Source organism: Eptesicus fuscus, chromosome 8 (genome assembly GCF_027574615.1).
Source record: "Eptesicus fuscus isolate TK198812 chromosome 8, DD_ASM_mEF_20220401, whole genome shotgun sequence".
Taxonomy (NCBI): Eukaryota; Metazoa; Chordata; class Mammalia; order Chiroptera; family Vespertilionidae; genus Eptesicus; species Eptesicus fuscus.
In genome coordinates this window covers 29600901-29621708 of record NC_072480.1, presented here as the reverse complement: position 1 = coordinate 29621708, position 20808 = coordinate 29600901, and the positions used below count along the sequence as shown (strand labels likewise).

General features: G+C 41.7%; 1 protein-coding gene across 1 annotated transcript in view; it reads left to right on the top strand.

Moving 5' to 3' along the window:
* Window positions 1-20808, top strand: part of DIAPH3 (diaphanous related formin 3) — a 564474-nt gene that overhangs the window by 192630 nt on the left and 351036 nt on the right. Inside the window, exons 12-14 of the mRNA XM_054719838.1 lie at window positions 257-373; window positions 6920-7038; window positions 10150-10214. Coding sequence (XP_054575813.1) covers window positions 257-373; window positions 6920-7038; window positions 10150-10214 — 301 coding nt within the window. The remainder of the gene's footprint in view (window positions 1-256; window positions 374-6919; window positions 7039-10149; window positions 10215-20808) is intronic.

The following is a 20808-nucleotide window of genomic DNA, read 5'->3' as shown; positions in this document are numbered from 1 at the left end:
CAGCATCTTGGCTCTAGAGAGGGAGATTGGTTGAATTGTAGAGGAGAAGCCAAGAAGTGTTGGGTTGTCATTTACACACAATTCCCTCTACTCTCAGTTCTAACTAACCGTGTTTGATTACATGTTGGTATGCATGATGCCTATTTTAGGGTGAGATACACAATAATCTTTAGAAGTCTTACAGAGCAGAGACTGTCATATTATTTCAGTTCAGTGTAAAGGATAAATAAATCCACATATTCCTTAATCAATTTACTGAAGCATATGATGTTTACAACATGGTGTGGAGCACAGTTAAAGAAACTAGAGCAGAGAAATATTTTATTTCTATTCTTCAGCATCTTTTACTCATTCGCAATGATTGTTTTATAAGGTAAGAGGAATCTGTATTCTGATGTTTTATTTTACCAATAAAATTTTATTAATTGTGAAATTCACCTGATGTTTGGTTTGGGCAAGCAAATAATTTTAAGTTTTTGTCTTTTTTTATCATAATACTCATTCATGGAATGTGATGTTTTCTTCTGGGCATATATTTAGATAGATAATGGTAAAATGATATTACTATTTTTTTTTTAAGTTCCAGTGGAGTCTTGTTTATAGCTTTTCATCTGAATAAAAATGCAAACTAGCAACAAATTACTAATTTATCATGTGATGGATAATATTTTCTGGTTAGTGTTTAGGCGGGAGAAATGTTGAGTTTCTTTTTATAAGTTACATGAAGAGCACTTAAATTTTGCTTTTATTATGTAGGTAGACAGTGCCTTAATACTATAGGTTTGCTTAACATTGCTCATGTATTAGAAAAGCAAGACAAATGACTTTTAATCGTTTGTCCTAACCATCTTGACCTTATTAACACATTGTTTATCCTGTTTATACCATACCTATATGTAACTATATGTGGACATTAGCACCTAATTTGCCTGGGTTGCTATGAAAATGAAATACAGTAACATGGGTAAAACTCCTAGCCAAATACCTGGCACCTGGTGTATGCTCAGTAAACGTTCTCAATATCCTCTTTTTGCTTTTATTACTATTTTATGAGGGAAGTTGAGATCTTTGAATATAAAACCATTTATGTTGCCACCAATTATAGCTTTGCTGAAATTGCATTCTCAAATACTGTGACTCTTGAAGGATTTGCTAGAAATTTCTCATTTAGGCCCTGTCCTCTGGGTATATTATTTTTGTTCTTATAAAGAGGTTATGCATTTATAACAAGATTAAGTTAGAATTATGTCCATTCACATAGAATTTTTGTCATAAATTCATTTTTTTATTTACATACAGTAAAATTGACTCTTTTTGGTGTACAGTTCTATGAATCTTGTTGGTCTTACCTTCTTTTTCGTATCACTATCTCAGATGGACCTAGATTTTACCTTTCAGAAGTCTTCCATTATGTGAACATATTTTGTTTATTGAACATTATAAACTATTTTTATGAAATAGTTTAATTGAAATAAACAATTCATTTAGTTTTTTAATAAATATATTAGGTGCTGAATAAATGGATTTCAGAATACAAAGTAATCTCATTTAAAAGAATCTATATATAAAAGGCTAAGTGTCCGTCCGACTGGTAGCTATGATGCGCACTGACCACCAGTGGGCAGACACTCAACTCAGGAGCTGCCATGGCACGCACTGGTCATTTAAAAATAGCACCATGGACTTGGCGCTGACAAACCAACACTCATCTTCCCCCAAGTGGGACACAGGCCCCGCCACCACCCCAGAGCGAAACCCTACCAAACTGCAGCAAATGCTGCCAAGACCCCATGGTGCAAAATGAGACCCACGGCCTAGCCCAGTCCAGCCCAGAAATGGTCGCTGTGGGCACCAGATAATGACATCTCTTAGCAACACCTGGTTTCCTCTACCTAGCAACTAGCCTTCTTGGAGTTTCTTCAGCCCAGGAATCTGACTTGCTTTGTAGCCAGGTGCAAACATTTTACAGTTTAACCAAATGTCTGTGAAGCATTTTCAACGTGCCTTATCTCATTTGATCCTCACAGAAGTCCTGGAGTAGGTAGATAGGAGACTCCATGGAATCCTATTTTATTTTCATTAGCCAGAAAATGGAGATTTAGAAACTTTAGAAATTTGACCCAACTGAAAAGAAGTAAGAAATGGTGGACCTTGAAAATGACTTCAGCTTTTCTCACTGCACAGAATATAGTCAAACACTGCTACAGTTAAATATTTTATCCTTTGTTCTCCCTGTGTGATCTACAATAATAATCTGCTTTGTGTTAATATTTACTGCTGTGTTGCTGACAATTACCTGAAAGAGAAGTTGGGGTGCTTCACTGGGCTGGAAAAAGTTTAGCTAAATCAGAAAGCAGGTCTAATTAAGCAAGTTTATTCTATATATATAAAAGGCGAAGTTGGCTCGCACATTTTCGATACATATAAAGCTCTCGCTGGTGCCAATCACATGCGTTTGTTTCGATCTGTCATTGTCAATCATGAATTTGGTTGACACTTTTATTATAGAGAAAGGGCGAATTGCGATATTAAAATATTTCTTCTAATTAATTTTCTTTCAATGTGCACAAATCCGTGCACTGAACACTAGATAGTAGATAAGAAAATTAGAATATTTCTTCACTTTCACATTTAGAACATAAGGAAATTTTATTGTAAGGGATCTTGATTGGAGACGGTATACCAAGGAAGCCCTTGCCAACCAAGAAAATTCAAATTCAGTAAGATAATTGGAAGGTGGAGGAGGAGATCAAATTCAGTTCAGCAACAAAAATTAGTGGCTTTCCATGTGCAGAATACTATGCTAGTTGAGTGTGCATAGGAGATAATTTCTGATATTCTGTAAAAATATTACAGAGAAAGTGAATATGATTTTAAAATATCTTCTAATAGGGCTTTTTATCAGTATATAATGACAATTGTATTAGTCTCTTGAGATTTTCCCATATTCCTCTGACATACACTAACTTACTGATATCACTTAGAGAGATTATTTTCTCCATTACATTTCTGGAAATCAGATATACATTATTCTTTGCTAGTGTTGCCTTGCTTAAAGAGTTTTTGCCCAAAATTTCAGCTATATCATAAACGAGCTCATGGTTGGGCGTGTGGAGGAGGGAAAATAGTTACCGAAATGATTTTTCTTTCAATGACATAAGTAGCTCATGGTGTTAATTAAAATATTTTTATTATTGAAAGAGTATTAGGATAGCATTGAATGAGTAAAAAGGAATGGAAGTACATCATCTAAATCTTCAAATGTGATAGATACAAATATGTGTGCAATTTATGTACCTTCAGTGTAAATGTGATTATGGCTAAAATATTAGAGAGTGAGAGGTTATTTTTTTGAAAGCCGTTGATAATACCTTCTTGCTTTGATTTGTATCCAGAAATAGTGTCCTGAACATTTTTATTTTGACAATTAATGAGCAATAGTCTTTTTGCTAATGTTAAGCTATAGTAAATCTTATTGCTGGTACTCTCCCTCACAGAGCACACCTGGGCCTTCTCCCACTGCCAGTCATGTTACAATTACCTTCCTCCCTCCCCAGCTCTAAGGGCCCTTCCTTTACCTCTGTGATTTTACCAAATAAATGTTCCCTTGTAGTTAGAGTCTTGGCTCTGAATTCTTTCCCAGCCATAACTCAAGTACTTAATTTTTTAAAAATTTAATCTTTATTGTTCAGATTATTACAATTGTTTCTCCTTTTTACCCCCCATATCTCCCCACCACCCGGTTCCCAACCCCCTCTGCCTTTACCTCCCCGCCGCTGTCCTTATCCAAAGGTGTATGATTTTTGTCCAGTCTCTTCCCATACCCCCCACACAGACACCCCTTTCCCCCTGAGAATTATCAGTCCACTCCCATTCTATGCCTCTGATTCTATTATGTTCACCAGTTTATTCTGTTCCTCAGATTTTTAATTCACTTGACTTTTAGATTCACTTGTTGATAGATATGTATTTGTTGTTCATAATGTTTATCTTTACTTTTTTCCTCTTTTTAAAGAATACCTTCCAGCATTTCATATAATACTGGTTTGGTGGTGATGAACTCCTTTAGCTTTTTCTTATCTGTGAAACTATTTATCTGCCCTTCAATTCTGAATGATAACTTTGCTGGGTAGAGTAGTCTTGGTTGTAGGTTCTTGCTATTCATCACTTTGAATATTTCTTGCCATTCCGGTATGGCCTGCATAGTTTCTGTTGAGAAATCAGCTGATAATCATATGGGTGCTCCCTTGTAGGTAACTAACTGTTTTTCTCTTGCTGCTTGTAAGATTCTCTCTTTGTCTTTTGCTCGTGGCATTTTAATTATGATGTGTCTTGGTGTGGTCCTCTTTGGATTCCTTTTGTTTGGGGTTCTGTGTGCTTCCTGGACTTGTAAGTCTATTTCTTTCACCAGGTGGGGGAAATTTTTGGTCATTATTTCTTCAAATAGATTTTCAGTGTCTTGCTCTCTCTCTTCTTCTGGCACCCCCATAATTCTGATGTTGGTACGCTTGAAGTTGTCCCAGAGGCTTCTTACACTATCTTCAACTTTCTGAATTCTCTTCTCTTCTTGCTTCTCTGGAGGAGTGTCCTTTGCCTCTTTGTATTCCAAATCTTTGAGTTGGTTCTTGCGTTCCTCTAGTCTGCTGTTGGGTCTCTGTATAATATTTTTTATTTCAGTCAGTGTATGTTTAATTTCTAGTTGGTCCTTTTTCATATCCTCGAGGGTCTCATTAAATTTATCAGCCTTTTCCATGAAATTCTTGAAAAACCTTATAACTATGGTTTTGAACTCTTATGTCCATTCGTTTGTTCTCCATTTCTTTCATTTGGGATCTGTTCCTTGCCTCCTCATTTTCGCTGCTTCCCTGAGTTGGTTGGGTAGCTTTGTGTACTAGGTGTCCTATTGGTTCAGTGGGTCAGCCTCCCAGTTACCTGAGGTGGACACTCTTGGTGTACCCCTTTGTGGACTGTGTGTACAGCCTTATTGTAGTTAAGTCTTGATTGTTGTTGGTGTCACTGGGAGGAATTGACCTCCAGGCCAATTGGCTGAGCGGATCTGCTGTGTCTGTAATGGAAGAATTGCTGTGCTGGAGACACATTTATGGGGCAGGACTTGTTCCAATAGGGCTTTGGTGCTCACTGAGTCTGCCTCTTGAATGTGTCCCTTATGAGAGTGGTTGAAATCTGGTGTCGTCTCACACTGACCACTAGATACACTGGTTCTAGATCTCCAATGGGGTGCAGGTCAGCTACTGTCTGAGGCCCCCAGCAGGAGCTACAGTAAGAACTACAGTTTTCTCCTCTTTGCTTGGGTGGTTTTGGAGCAGTCTGACTGGAGCTGCAGTTAATTTGGTTAAGCTTCCACAGAACAGGCCATTTATATGCAAAAGCCGCTGTGTGGAGCCTGGGCGGGTTTGTAGAATGTGCGGGGTGGGGTCTCAGGGCTGGGCGGGGTCTCAGGGCATCACTAGGCTAGGGCGTGGCAAACGGCGATGGCTGCCATCAGCTGTCTCTGCCTTTCCGCGTTTCCAAGTCCCTGCGCCCCACGCTCCAGCGCAGTAAACAATGATTGCTGGGTGCACCTCTGCCAAAAAAGTCACTCTCACTTTCAGACCTGATGGCCTAGAGTCCAGCTTCTTCCCGTAGGCGTCTGGGTCCCCCTCGTGTCCCCAGAAACTGGATTTCAGAGTGATCGGGAGCTTGTCTCCCTTTGGGTTGAAGAAAAGCCGCGCGCCCAGTCGCCCGCCACCAGCCCGATTCCCGTGCCTTCGTACCTCAGCTTTTCAGCGTTTGTGCTCCTTTCTCTTCTTAGTTGTAAATCTTCCACTCAGCCAGCTTTCCTGTGGTTCTGGGTGGTAGACGTTTTGTCTTTTAGTTGTACATTTGAAATTGTTGTGCGAGGCGGCAGTTTAGTTGTTTAACTTTGCCGCCATCTTGGTTCCTCCCTCAAGTACTTAATTTTTTGAAAAAAATTATGGCATGTAATGGATAGTTTATTATGTGTAGGGTACGTTGGTTAAGGGCAGTTTACAGGGAAGGAAAGCCCGAGTGGCTAGAGAGGCCATCACATAGATGTTAAAGGAAGTTTGGAGAGGAAATGTATGCAAAAAGTCATTGAGGGAAGAAATTAGTTATGGGGGTGGAGAGTAGCTGGGGATGGAGGACTGACTGTACCTTATTAGAATATTGCCCACCCTATCACTTTAGCTTGTTTTGTTTATATAAAATATTCTATCTGTTACTTTCACATATGTTGGCTTGAGTTTGAAGGGGTGTTCTTTAGCTTATTGCACACATTAAGTGAAGTGAACTGTAATAAAACATGAACCTTTTTGGGCATTTTAGTTAATTTTTTGGACAAAATTGTTATACTAAATTTTTCTAGCTTCTTTTGAGTAAGAATTATTTATTTGATATTGTATATAATTTATAGTATCAGTTTTTAATTTGGTTCCATATACATTCTAAAATGTATGGTTTGAAGAACTTTCAAGAGAAAATTTTAGAAATTTTTTTTGTTTTATTTATGTTAATAAAACAAACCAATGGTAGCTATTTCAGTATGGTAGAGTGGTTGGTTGATGATCTTTATTGAGGACTTCTTTTGAGCACATATCTCAGGTTATCGTAATAGTCTCTCTTTTACTGCCTACTAAGTTAAGATTCTGACTTATATAAGAAAATCATCTTTAAAGCACACTATATTTTCAAAAACGTAATAAAAATACAGTGTCTCAAAATCATTAGGAGGAAAGTGATAGGGTAATTGTATTTACTGACACTCCCATGTTAAATCTGTTATGTTATCTATTGAAACTATACAAAGTAAATGATTAAAGTTGAAATCAAACTTACCAAAATATTTTTTAATGTAAAATTACACTAATGAATTTAATATACACTCTTTTTCTTGATTTAGGCAACAGTACTTCAAATTGATTGATGAGTGTGTATCTCAGATTGTATTACATAGAGATGGGATGGATCCAGACTTCACATACCGAAAAAGACTAGATTTAGATTTAAGTCAATTTGTTGGTGAGTATCCCTCTATTATTTAAATGGAAATATCTTATTGTCTCTTAACCCCCTGGATTAACTCTAGAGTATTTGTTCTCATAGTGGGTCCTGTAGACTACTGAGGCCCTTGATATCCTTTCTAGGGGTCTAATAGTTAAATCTATTTTCATAATAATATTAAGACATTATTTGTCTTTTTTCACTGTGTTGTCTGTAATAGAACCTGAGATCCTTCAGTCTGTGGGCTGCCGCTCTATCCACTGAGCCAAATGGTCTAGGGCAGCACACACTCTCTTAAAAATGAAATGAAGTGTGTCTATACTTTAAGGAAAATGAGTGATAACATTTGTTATCAATGATAAAATTCAAGCTTTCAAATAAAATTTTAAAATGTGGAATGATTTTTAGATAGTATGTGAAAAGAAAATTTATTCCTTGACATGAGGAGCATATTTTTTTCTTGAGTTAATGAGTGTTTTTGACATTTAGCACTTGCTGAATATAGGACATAGAAAGGAAATATATATTTGAACACAGTTTGGCTATATAAGTGAAATATTTATATAGTTATAATGAAATTATTTTATTTATTGATATTAAATGTTTAGAATCCTCTCTAATAAAAGAGTAATATGCAAATTAACCATCACTCTGCTACACAAGCCACGCCTACCATCCAAAAGCCATGCCCACCAGCCAATCAGGGCGAGTATGCAAATTAACCCCAACCAAGATGGCTACCAGAGGGAGGCTTGGGTTTCCCCAGGCAACAGAGGAAGCCAAGCTTTCCACACACTCTGGCGGGCCCAGGCCTCCACTAAAGGATACAAAGTTTCAATTATAGAAGATACATCAATCCCAAGAGAAATGGCTGCCGGCCGCGGAGCAAGCAGGAGGCTTGGCTCTGGTCCAGGCTACAAAGTTTCAATTGTAGAAGGTAAATAAATTCCAGATACCAGGGCCTCCACTTGGGTCGTCAGGGGTGTGGCTGGCCTGCAAACCACCACAGGCCCCTCGCCCAGGCCTCTCCACACCCCAAGGGAACCCCACCCTGATTCAGGACACCCTTCAGGGCAAACCAGCTGGTCCCCACCCGTGCACCAGGTCTCTATCCTATGTAATAAAAGAGTAATATGCAGAGTGACCATCACTCCAACACACAAGATCAAGATAGCTGCCCCTATGTGGTCAAAGATCCTGCCCCCATGTGGACACACAATGGCCACCACAAGATGGCCAGCAGGGGAGGGCAGTTGGGAGGGACCAGGCCTGCAAGGGACGGCAGTTGGAGGCAATCAACCCTGCAGAGGAGGGCAGTTAGGGGTGACCAGGCCAGCAGAGGAGGGAAGTTGGGGGCAAACAGGCTGGCAGGGGAACAGTTAGACATCAATCAGGCTGTCATGGGAGTGGTTAGGGGGTGATCAGGGTGGCAGGCAGAAGCGGTTAGGGGCAATCAGGAAGGCAGGCAGGCGAGCAGTTGGGAGCCAGCAGTCCTGGATTGTGAGAGGGATGTCCGACTGCCCATTTAGGCCCAATCCCACTGGACATCCCTCGAGGGGTCCCAGATTGGAGAGGGTGCCAGCTGGGCTGAGGGATACCCCCTCGTCCCTGACATGAATTTCGTGCACCGGGCCTCTAGTAAGTTTATAGGCACTGAACGACACAAATACAGACGGTGTGGATATGAACAGATGAGAGAAGATACAAGGTTGGACAGTTTGGGAGACAGATATTGGAAAGTATGGGGCACAGATAACTTCATGTATTATAGTGAAAATTAAGAGACACTGTGTAACAGGAATCAGAAGTTTTAAGTTTTTATTTAGTACTACGGAGCCACGAAATTTAGAAAGTAAAATTACCAATATTGGGATTAGATAGGGATAATAGTTTCCTTCTTTTATAGCAGGAAGTTATCTATAATGTCTTAAATAGATATGTTAAGAAATAATAGTATAAACATTTTATTTAGAGTTAGAAACTAATCACCAGAATAATCTAAAACAGAAAGGGCTAAAAGAGGTCCCATTTAGGAAGTGGGGTTCACTTTTCATTGCATTTGAATTGGTTCACTATTACTTTTCATTAGAAGCCCCTCTGTAATGTTTTTGAAAGCGATGTTCATGTATTATTTGCATTAAAAAATAAAGGATAAAATACATCTTGGGAAATCCATGCACACACTTTGAATAATTATAAAGGCAATGTTAGCTATCAGCTGTTAAAGTGTGCATAAAATTTTTTGGGACACCCTATATATACATATTTTTTGGAAAACATGAGGATGTTTTGGTGATCTGAGAAAGATAGATAGATAGGTAGAGAAACCAAGATATGAGAGAAAGATCAGTTGATCCATCAATTGCCTCCTGTATGTGCCTCCACTAGGGATTGAACCCACAACCTGGGCATGTGCCCTGAACAGAAATTGAACCAATAACCTGTGGGTGCATGGGAGGATGCTTCATTCAACTGAGCCACAGCAGTCAGAGCCTAATGTTAACTATTTTAATCATTATTCCTTCTTAAAGACAAAATTCTAGAAGTAGAATTGCTTATACTGTGAAGTTCCTTATTTATACTTTTATTATGTTGGCAATATAATAATTTGGTTTCTCTGTGCCACCTCCAAGTTTGGCATTATGGATTATTTAATCTTTGTTATTTCTTATTAAAAATTTTATATTTTCATATCATTAGGGAAAATAAAATATTTATTCATTTGTTTTAGCAATATTTGGTTTTGTTATTCTTCACTTTCTGTTCATTACTATGGCCCACTTTCCTATCTTGTGTTGGATATCATCTCTTCTTCCTTCAAAATATTTATGGACTGATGATAGAAACCTTTTAGTATTGTATGTTACAGTAGAACTTCCTCCTCCTTTTGCCTAATAGTTTAAAATTGTGGTAGGGTTTGTCTTTCCCTTTATGTTTTATGGCCTTGTTACTATGCTTAGAAAATTCTTCTTCATTCCAACATTATAATATGTTTCTCTACTTTGCTTATTTCATTACTGGCACTGTTCTAAATCTTTCTGATGCTTTTTTATGTCTTTCTAAACTTTTAAAGTCATAATGAATTTGAGAAGCACTGCAACTTAAAATTTCTTATCTTTGGAATTTTAGATATTTGCATAGATCAAGTGAAAGTAGAAGAGTCTGAAGAGAAAGCTTCAGAATTTTACAAGAAAGTAAGTGACTTTTATTATTTGGGGAACCACTGCAGGTATGCTCTGCTTTAGAGTCTTTGCTTGTTGTTGCCACTTTCTTCTTCTTCTTTAAATATGTATAAAATATATAAAAAATATATATATTATTGGTTTTAGAGAGGAAGAGAGAGGGAGAGAGAGAGAGAAACATCAATGATGAGAGAGAATCATTGAATGGCTGCCGCCTGCATACCCCCTACTGGGGACCGAGCCCGAACCCAGGCATGTGCCCTGACCGGGAATTGAACCGTGACCTCCTGGTTCATAGGTCGACACTCAATCATTGAGCCACGCCGGCTGAGCTACCACTTTCTTCTTTACCTCCTTTAGATACTTGCACAAATGCCATCCTCCAAAGAGGATTTCTAAACAATTATATTTATCCCACACCCAACCCTCACCCTCCCAATGCTGCTTTTATTGTTTCTCTTTTGTTGTATTTATAAGTTTACAGGGTACATAATTTATTATGTATTTATATGTGTGTATATGAATGTATTGTCTATCTCTCAAGAGTAAATTTGAAGAAGGATTTTTTTGTTTGCTTTATTCACTATTCAGCACCTATAATGATTCCTGGCCTAAGAACTAAAAAAAATATTTTTGAATGACTGAATGAATGCTTGAACAAAATGTATGTAGTCAGAATTTTAAGATTAATGTATTTCTCAAGAAATCATATGATTTCAGCACTTAAGATTGAAATTATATCTGAAAATTTTAAAAGAAAGTTTAACTTTACTTGCTGTTTTTTTAAAAATAAAATTTGAGTGTTGACTAATGTATTCTTTAAAAAAAATACATTTTTATTGATTTCAGAGAATAAGGGAGAGGGAGAGAGAGATAGAAACATCAATGAGAGAGAAACATTGATTGGCTGCCTCCTGTATACCCTCTATTGAGCACTGAGCTTACAACCTGGGCATGTGCCCTTGACTGAAATTGAACCCGGGACCCTTCATACCATAGGCTGCCACTCGATCCACTGAGCAAAACCAGCTAGGGCTGCTTGCTGTTCTGATTAAAGCTACTTCATTTTAGATCAGGTTGAACCGTATAAAATTATCATTTTCATAGGTTAAATATATCAAATATTGTCAATTTCATTTATTTCAGCCTAGTAGTATCACTAATTATCTAGCCATTTATTCGTCATTTTTCTTTAAGATGGTGTTTTGTGTTTTTATCTCTGCTTAGCAAGTACCCATTACACTTTCTCTCTCTTTTTTTTTTTTTGCTGGGGCCGGGGAGTTGTTGTTGTCTTCACATTTTAGGTATTCACTCATTTGAATTCATAGGACTGGTTTCTTACATCGAAGAAATAATAATAATTATACTACAACCACCTTGATGAACATGAACATTTACTGTGTGTTAGGCCCCATGCCGCACAATCTACATTTTTGTTGTATTTGGTCCTAAATAAATCTTGAAAAAAAACTGCACATTTTTATAAACTTGTAGGATAAAAGGTAACTGCAAATGGTAGGCACTTTTTCATAAGTTAACAATAACTTATGTAAAACTTTGTAAATTTCCTAAGCTGTTCTAAGGCTCACCAAACATTTACTGAGAGGGTATTATATCTCAGACTTTTGGTTACAGGCTAGGATTACAGCTGTGAATAAGATATTCACAATTGGGGTCATTTAAATATGGATCATTTAAATTAAGTGTTATAGTTGACAGATGTCTGTGTTACCAAATGACCCCTCACCCCGTCAACTTTATATTCTAAGCTCAGTTAGAATTTTTACTCTTCATGGGAAAAATAGTAGGAAACTTTCAGGTACTTATTTTGGATGTATCCCAGATAGTATAAATTTGCTTTTATAATAATTTTTAGGTATATAGCTTATATGAGTGGTGTTAAATATGATAACTTCCTCAATACATTGTTTTTAAATTATAAGCTTTAAATGTAAGTAGAAGAAAGACCTTGTTCAAGGTTAGTTGTCTCCTTTTAGTCAAAAGTTATGTGTTTTAGGTATATTCAGAAAATATTGTTTGCTCCATAAAAGATTTCTACTGCCATACCATTTTGTATATATCAGCAAGAACTTCTTTCTGATAGCTTTATAAGGACACATGTAAATACTTAGCTTTAGGCAGGAAGCTATCCTAGTTGCTAGACACATTCTTTATTTGGTGCATAAATTTGAAAAATGAAGACCAGAAATGTCAGAAAGTACACAGAGAATATTGAATTATCAACCTTCTTGTACAGATGCACTAATACATTTACCCTAGGGAATGAAATTAAGCAGAGCCTCAACCTTAACTGTGTTTCTTGACATTTTTTTGCGTGTAATATTGTAAGCGTAATATTGTTCTGGTAACTCTTTTTGGATGGCTATCGTATCAGTTTTTATAAAGTACGTCTTTAATGTAGACTCATTTTATCCCCTAGGCTACTGTGATTTGACTATAGATATTATAAAAATGTTAAAGCAAAGTTTATATTTTGTCTGATCCTCTTCTAAGGGAGGATCTAGATGTTTTTCTCTTTGGTAATAATAAGGATACTTTCAATATGGCCAAGTTAATTTATTAAATTCTGTTAATGTGTACTAATTATGACTAATTGTTTTGTTAGTTTTATCTTTGTTCCCCTGCACAATTCTTTATTCTTTTGAATCTCATTCTAAGGCCTATGAAATATGATAGTATACATATTTATAATGTGAAAAAGACTTTTTCATTCTTACTCTCATGAGAATTTAATTTTTTTATTACTTGTTACATAACAGTAAACATTAACTGAGCAGTTATCAAAAGGAGAATAGAGAAAATGACTTCTCAAAGTTTTTGATGCTGGGAGATTGGGGGGCTTAATTATTTGACAGATAGTGACTTATTTATTTAACACTAGTAGCCCATTTGCAGGAAGAATCCTGCAAGCAGCCGCTGCGGCCGCCATTTCGGCTGCTGTGCCTGCACCCACGGGCCGCTGCCGCCCGCCCCGCTCTGCCCCGCTCCACCCTGCCCAGGCTTTCCCTCTGGCAGCCACCTTGCTTTCTGCTTTTCTTCCCTCTTCCTTCTAAGTTGTCTTCAGTCTTCACTTCTCCCTCCCTCAGTGTATGCAAATTAACCTCCAATTTTGTTGGGTAATTTGCATACTTGCCCTGATTGGCTGGTGGGCATGGCTTTGGCTGGTGGGCGTGGCTTGGCTGGTGGGCGTGGCTTGGGTGTAGCGAAGGTGTGGTCAATTTGCATATTACTATTTTATAAGGTAGGATGTAAAGGAAGATTGGACAGGAATTAGCTCCTTAGTTCATTCAACAAAGATATATTGAGTTTAATTATGAATTAAAGCTTTGGAAAGGTGATGAGTAAAATAAAAAAGAGTTTTCACTACTAATGAACTTTTAGATTAGTGAGTGTGATACAACGTTTTGATATTTTTATATTACATCATGATAATTATTAGGGTAGAAAACCCTATGTGGTGTGTAAGCCTATAGGAAGCATTCCTCACCTAATCTTGTGTGGGGAGGGAAGACTTACCCAAGGAAGTGGTAGCCAATGTGAGTCCTAATGGACACGTCTGAGGCAACAAGGTGGGATAACAAGGAGCCATGCATAAAATTTGAATTTCTTTTTTGTTGTTAGTCTTCACCTGAAGGTATTTTTTCCCATTGATTTTAGAGTGAGTAGAAGGGAGGGGGAGAGACACAGAGAGATAGACATTCATGTGAGAGAGACACATGGATTGGTTGCCTCCCACACTTGGCCTGACCAGCCGAGGTATGTGGCCTTGACTAGAATCAAACTCACAACCTTTCAGTCTGAGGGTGATGTTCTAACCACTGAGCAAAATCGGGTAAGGCTTGACTTTATTATAAGTAACTCAAGCTGAGCATTCTCTAAACCAAGTTAATCTTTCTTGTGCCTAAAAATGCCTTTTCACCCTGCATTTTAAATCCTCATCTTTCCCATCAAATTATAAAACTTTGCAGCTTGTCATGCAGCAGAATACATGGTCATGTTCTACATGTTCCCTCATGCATTTTCTTCATTCAGTCAGACACTTTTTTGAATTTTGTAAAAATATTTTGCTTCATGTCCTTTTCATTATCCTTTCTTATAGCTTTATTCATGCAGGCCTTTAGTTGACTTGGATAACTGTTGTAGCCCCTAAACTCATTTTCTTGCCTCTACTGTTTCTCTTTCAGTCCATCTTCCAAACTTGCTGCTGGTTGGGTTTTCCAAAGTGCAAATTTGATTGTTATTTTCTTATTATAAACTTGAGGCCCAATGCACGAAATACATGCAAGAGTAGGCCTTCCCGCTCCGGCTGCCGGCACCGGCTTCCCTCTGGCACCTCACAGCCCCAGCTTCGTCAGGGAGACAATCAGTCTAATTAGCATATTATGCTTTTATTATTATAGATTATTATAGATACTTTACTAGCTCTCCATGTGTTTTAGGAAAAAGAAAACACTTTTTGACTTATTGTAAAAGTACTTTCAACAGTTCCATTTCTGTGTACATTGCTAGCTTCACCTCCTGCAGTTCTCACAACTTTTTGTGCCCCGTATAAGGGATTGCTTGTCATCCAATGCTAGTTCCTCTATTTGAAATGTTAGCTGCACTTCTCAGGTAACTACTCCAGTTCTTCAAACCTGGGGTCCAACATCCTTACTCCAGGAATCATTCACTGTCTGTCTGTCTGTCTGTCTTTATTTCTGGTAATTTGTATAGGTTTTGGCTTGTTTGCTTTTACTTTGTCACCAGAAACTATACTCACTAAAAGCAATGACCATATTCTGTTCAACTCTATATTTCTAGCACCTACCACTCTGAGGGACGCGTTATAGGCATGCTATTAGATATTTATTGCATAATGGGAAATAGGTAGTCTGGGGCCATATGCTGGAGGGTTCTTAGATATTAAGTTAATGAGTATGTCCTTTATAATGAAGCCAGTGAAGAAGGTTTAAGGGCAAAGGGTACGTGTCATTTGTGCTGTTTTTTTAGAAAGAATAGCAGTATCCAAAACAAAACAAAATAAAATATGTAGGGGGGAAGATAATATTGGCCTTGAAAATGCTGTATTTTTTGTTTATCTTGAAAAATGTTCATTAAGAAGTGGAAAATACATTTAAGGACTGATAAGTAGTCTGGAATTCAGGGGAGAAACTGAGCTAGGTAGCAAGATTTGGAAGCCATCAATATAAGAATGGTGATGGAAGCATATGGGTGTGGAAGATAGCATCCAATGAAAAATGTGATGTGAGTCCAGCAGAGGGTGAGGGAGGAGTCCAGTACAATGGCAGCATTAAAGGGTTGGATTGAAGAGTAGGGACTCATATAGAACTGGTAGGAGCAGTCAATGAATTAGGAGGACCAGACGAGTGTGTTACAATGGAACATACAGGGGAAGGGAGATGGAATATGGGGACAAGTTTGTAAGTATTTATGTTTTAGACAGGGATGATGATAGTGTTTTATAATCTGTCCTAGAGGCCAGGTGCATGAATATTCATGCACTGGAGGGGTTGTTCCTCAGCCAGGCCTGCCCCCTCTCACAGTCCGGGAGCCCTCAGGGGCGGGAGGTGACCCGACGGTCAGAGGAAGGTGATGCCCCCATCACACCTCTGCTGCTGCCACTGCTGGCAGCACAAGCCTCGGCCGGCCCTAGTTACCTGAGCCTCAGGCAGCCCTGGGCAGCTGGGTAGCTGCCATCCGAGGCTTGCCTGTTCCTCAGGCTGGCCCTGGGTGGCTAGGGGGCTGAGGGAACTGGGGGCCTCCGGAGGTAGGCACGCGGAGCAGCTGGACTCGCCTGGGGGCGGGCCCAGCCATGCCACGCGCCTGCTGCCCCAGAAGGGCTGAGGGGACTGGGCACCACCATCTTGTGGCTATGGGCACAGCCATCTTTGAGGGTGTGGCAGTCAATTAACATATTCCTTCCTTATTGGCTGTAGGTGCCACCATCTTTGTGAGGGTGTGACGGTCAATTAGCATGTTCCCTCTTTATTAGATAGGATTGTTCCACACAGTAGCTATCAACCAAATGTTCCCATCGTGCCCTTATAAAATAGCTACTGTGACCGAGGAACTGAAAATTTAACTTTATTTGATTTGAATTAGATTTACATTTATACCTGTGGCTAGTGGCTACCCTATTAAATAGCACAGCTATAGAGAAGTCAAGCAAGATGAGGCTGGGAGAAGTCCAGGTGACTTGAAATTTGGTAAGCTATAGTTTTTAGAGTGAAAGAATGATAGCTTAATTGTAGTGGATAATGAAGTGAAAGAAGGTCAACAGATCAGAAATGTGAGTATGGAGTAGGAACACTCTTTAATGAAGTTGCCTTTGAGGCAAAAATAAGATTAGTTAGGTGACATGGGGTGAGTCAAAGAACAGAAGGACAGAGAAGTTCACTGTGCAACAAAGCCCTGAGCACAATTGACTTAGCCAATTCCTGTGGAATCCCTGGGTGACAGGAGGGCTTTTGGTTATCTATACTCTGAGACCTAAGCATGCTATGGCTTGTACATTAGTTATTTTATTAGGTTTAAGTTAGTATCTTTTTTTTTTTTTTTTAAATCCTCACCCAAGGCTTAGGGAGAGAAGGGGGGGAGGGGAAGGGAGAGAGAGAGAGAGAGAGAGAGAGAGAGAGAGAGAGAGAGAGAGAGAGAGAGAGAGAGAGAGATATTAAACCCGCAACCTGGGTTTGTGCCCTGACTGGGAATAGAACCTGAGACCCTTCATTGCACACACAGGATGACACTAACCAACTGAGAACACTGGCCAGGGCAAGATTAGTATCTTTTTAAAATTATTAATGTTAGGAGGGGTTTAGAGTAACTGCAGTAGTAGTAGGAGTGATAATGCTGGTGTTGTTTGGGAGAGGTAAAGGATATTTATATCATGTTTTTTTTTTTTTTTTTCTAGTAGTTTCTGTTATCTTTATAAAATAACACAAGGTTTAGAGTGAGAGGATCCTGAGTCTGAGATTTACTTTTCTAACCTGTAATGAGAATCGTAATATTTATTTCATATTTGTTTTTGTGATAAAATACAAAAGTGCTTATTTTTGTACTTTCAACTCTGTAGAACATGAGGGAGGCAAAATGTGTGGGGGCAGGGGAGCATATGGGAAATCTCAGAAACTTGCCTATTTTGTGCTGAACCTAAAACTGCTCTAAAAATAAAGTCTATTAAAAAACTGTAAAGCATTATCTGAACATCAATTGTAGGAAGGCAGTGTGGTTTCATCTAAATAACTCAAACTTTAAAGATACAATCTGGCTTTAATCTCACATCTTTTACTTCCTGGCTGTCTGATGAGGGACTAGTAACTGGCTCTGTGTTAAGCACAGAATAAGATTCATGTAGCCCTTTGTTAACTGTGGAGTTCTGTATTGTCATTTTCCTTATTGAGGTATGACTATATTTTAAAGTTTCAGGCTACATTTGTGAAATAGTAGCATTATTTTTAACTGATTGATCCCCCCACCCCCTTTTTTATAAAAAGTGTCAAATACTTGTTTCTGATTATGAGACAATACCCTATTTAAATTTACCTCTATTAGGAGAGGTGTTTCAGTCATAATGATAGTAAGATATTTGAATGCAAGATGGGAACTTATGATGAGTGGCTATATAAATTTAAAAACTCATTGGATTTGCCAAATTTTACCATTTACCTTTCTACCACTAGGGACTTTTAAAGATTAATTCATCCTTAATCTCCCAAAGATTAATCTCCAACAGATTAATGATAAATAAAACAGACTATTTTCGAGGAGAAACCAAGATGGCGCCATAGGTTAAACACCTAACCCGCAGCCGGGCACAACAATTTCAAAAATACAACTAGAGGTCAGAACGGTCATCGTCCAGAACCACAGGAAAGCTGGCGGACTGAAATGCCCACAGCTGGGGAGAAGGAGAAGGCCACGGGGACAGTCGGGGGAGCCGCAAAAGCCTGAGGTATGGAGAAACGGACGGAGACACGAGCACGCGCGCCTGCGGGGAGGATGGAGCCGGAGAGGAAGGGGCGGCTGACGGCCTGGCCGGCGTTCACTGGCAGGAAGGAGATAAAGGCTCCGGATTGCGCTGAGCGCCGGCTCCGACTGCACTGAACCCCGTTCCGGGCGAAACCCTGGGAAGCCAGGCGCAGGCTGGGGGAATGAATCTGGGCTGTGGGGCGCAGGCACAGAGGAGCGGCGGAAGGCAGAGCTCCAGAGGCGCGCGCAGGAAGGGGCGCAAAGGACGGACTGTTGCCTGCGCCACTGAACTGCCCTAGCGGGAAGGAGACAAGGGCTCCGGACCATGCTGAACCCCAGTTCCGACTGCACTGAACCCCAGTTCCGGGCGAAACCCTGGGAAGCCAGGCACATGCTGGGGGAATGAATTTGGCCTGTGGGGCAGAGGCACAGAGGAGCGGCGGCTCCAGAGGCGCACACGGGAGGGCGCGCAGAGGAGGGACTGTTGCCTGCGCCACTGAATGGCCCTGCTGGGAAGGAGACAAAGGCGCCAGACTGCGCTGAGACCCAGTTCCAACTACATTGAAACCCAGTTCCAGGCAGCGGGCGAAACTCCAGGGCGCGTTTCTCTCAGAGGTGTTTGCAAGGAATACAGAGGGACACAGACACAGGAGCCTCATGTCTCCTGCACAGCAACTCTTCCTATATAGACAAAGAGGGTCCTCATGGACAATTGGCCTGGAGGACAATTCCTCCTAGTGACACCAACAACAATCAAGACTTAACTGTAGATACTCACTCAGTTTCGCAACTGCGCCGCCCCCGCAGGCCGCCCGGCCCGGGGCACTGGGGACGCCGCGGCGGCAGCGGCGCCCGGAGCCCGGCGGCCGCCCAGCGCCCATCCCCGCCGCGAGGCCCCCGCGCGCCTGGTTCCGCGGGCCGCGCGCCCCGCACACCGGACGGAGGCCCGGGCGCCCTCTCCGTGCACCTCCCGGCGCCACTAGACCTCAGTAGAGTTGACTGAATTCAAGGGATTAAGAAGAACAAATTGGGGAATTCGAAAAAGATGACGGCGGAGGTGAAGGCTGATGTGTTGCCTCGCATGGCAGTTTCGGAAATACAACTGGAACATGGACTAGTGAGGGTGGCGACTGCTGCTCGCGTCTCCCCAGACCGGGCGGCTGCTCCTCTCAGTCAGCACCGCAGCCGGGGCCATGGGCTCGTGGGCGCCGCAGCAGCTGCTGTGGCGGCGGCCGCGGACTCGGCGCAGCGGCTCTCTGTGAAGGAAGAGACCATCTTTCTGCAGGAGGGGCGCATCCGCGCCACCGACCTGGCCGAACTGCGCAGTGAGATCCTCGAGGCCCCGGAGGCCGCCAACACCGATTTGGAGGATTCTTAGGAGTTCTCATCTTACATTCAAGCCCTTTAAGCCATTTTGACAGAGGAGAATCAAGAAGGCGGCTAAGTTAAACAAAGGAACTGCGAACTCCACCGCGCACAGCAATTTCAGGGGCACGAATGGAGGACAGAGCCTCTGCCATCCAGAACTACAGGAGAGATGGCTGAATGGTAGATTTATAGCTAAGAGGGAAGAGGAAACCAGCGAAATCGGAGGGGATGAGGTGTGGAGGCGCGTGGGTCTGGTTGGTGGCGGGGGAAAGGGGCTTTTGTTCCAAACCTAGGGGAGATTAGCTCTCCATCACACTGAAATCCAGCTTCTGGGGACCCGTGGGAGACCCAGATGCCTGCGGGGAGAGGCGGGACTCTTGCGGAGGTGCCAAGCGCCCCTGGGTCTGGGGGAGGCCGCGCTCCCCTGGGTCCAAGTGAGGCCAGGGGTCAATAGATCCAGTTGAGGCCTCGCGCATCTAGGCCCGGGTGAGCCCAAGTGGCCCTGGGTCTGGGAGAGGCCAAACATCCCTGGGTCCAGGTGAGACCATGTGTCCCTGGATCGGGTGAGGCCTCGTGAACCTAGGCCCGGGTGAGCCCAAGTGGCCCTGGGTCTGGGAGAGACCAAGCGTCCCTGGGTCCGGGTGAGACCATGTGTCCCTGGATCCGGGTGAGGCCTCGTGCACCTAGGCCCGGGTGAGCCCAAGTGGCCCTGGGTCTGGGAGAGGCCAAGCGTCCCTGTGTCCGGGTGAGACCATGTGTCCCTGGATACGGGTGAGGCCTCGTGCACCTAGGCCCGGGTGAGCCCAAGTGGCCCTGGGTCTGGGAGAGGCCAATCGTCCCTGGGTCCGGGTGAGACCATGTGTCCCTGGATCCGGGTGAGGCCTTGTGCACCTAGGCCCGGGTGAGCCCAAGTGGCCCTGGGTCTGGGAGAGGCCAAGCGTCCCTGGGTCCGGGTGAGACCATGTGTCCCTGGATCCGGGTGAGGCCTCGAGCACCTAGGCCCGGGTGAGGCCACGTGCCCCTGGGTCTGGAAAAGACCAAGCGCCCCTGGGTCCAGGTGAGACCATGTGTCCCTGGATCCGGGTGAGGCCTCGTGCACCTAGGCCCGGGTGAGCCCAAGTGGCCCTGGGTCTGGGAGAGGCCAAGCGTCCCTGGGTCCGGGTGAGACCATGCGTCCCTGGATCCGGATGAGGCCTCGTGCACCTGGGCCCGGGTGAGCCCAAGTGGCCCTGGGTCTGGGAGAGGCCAA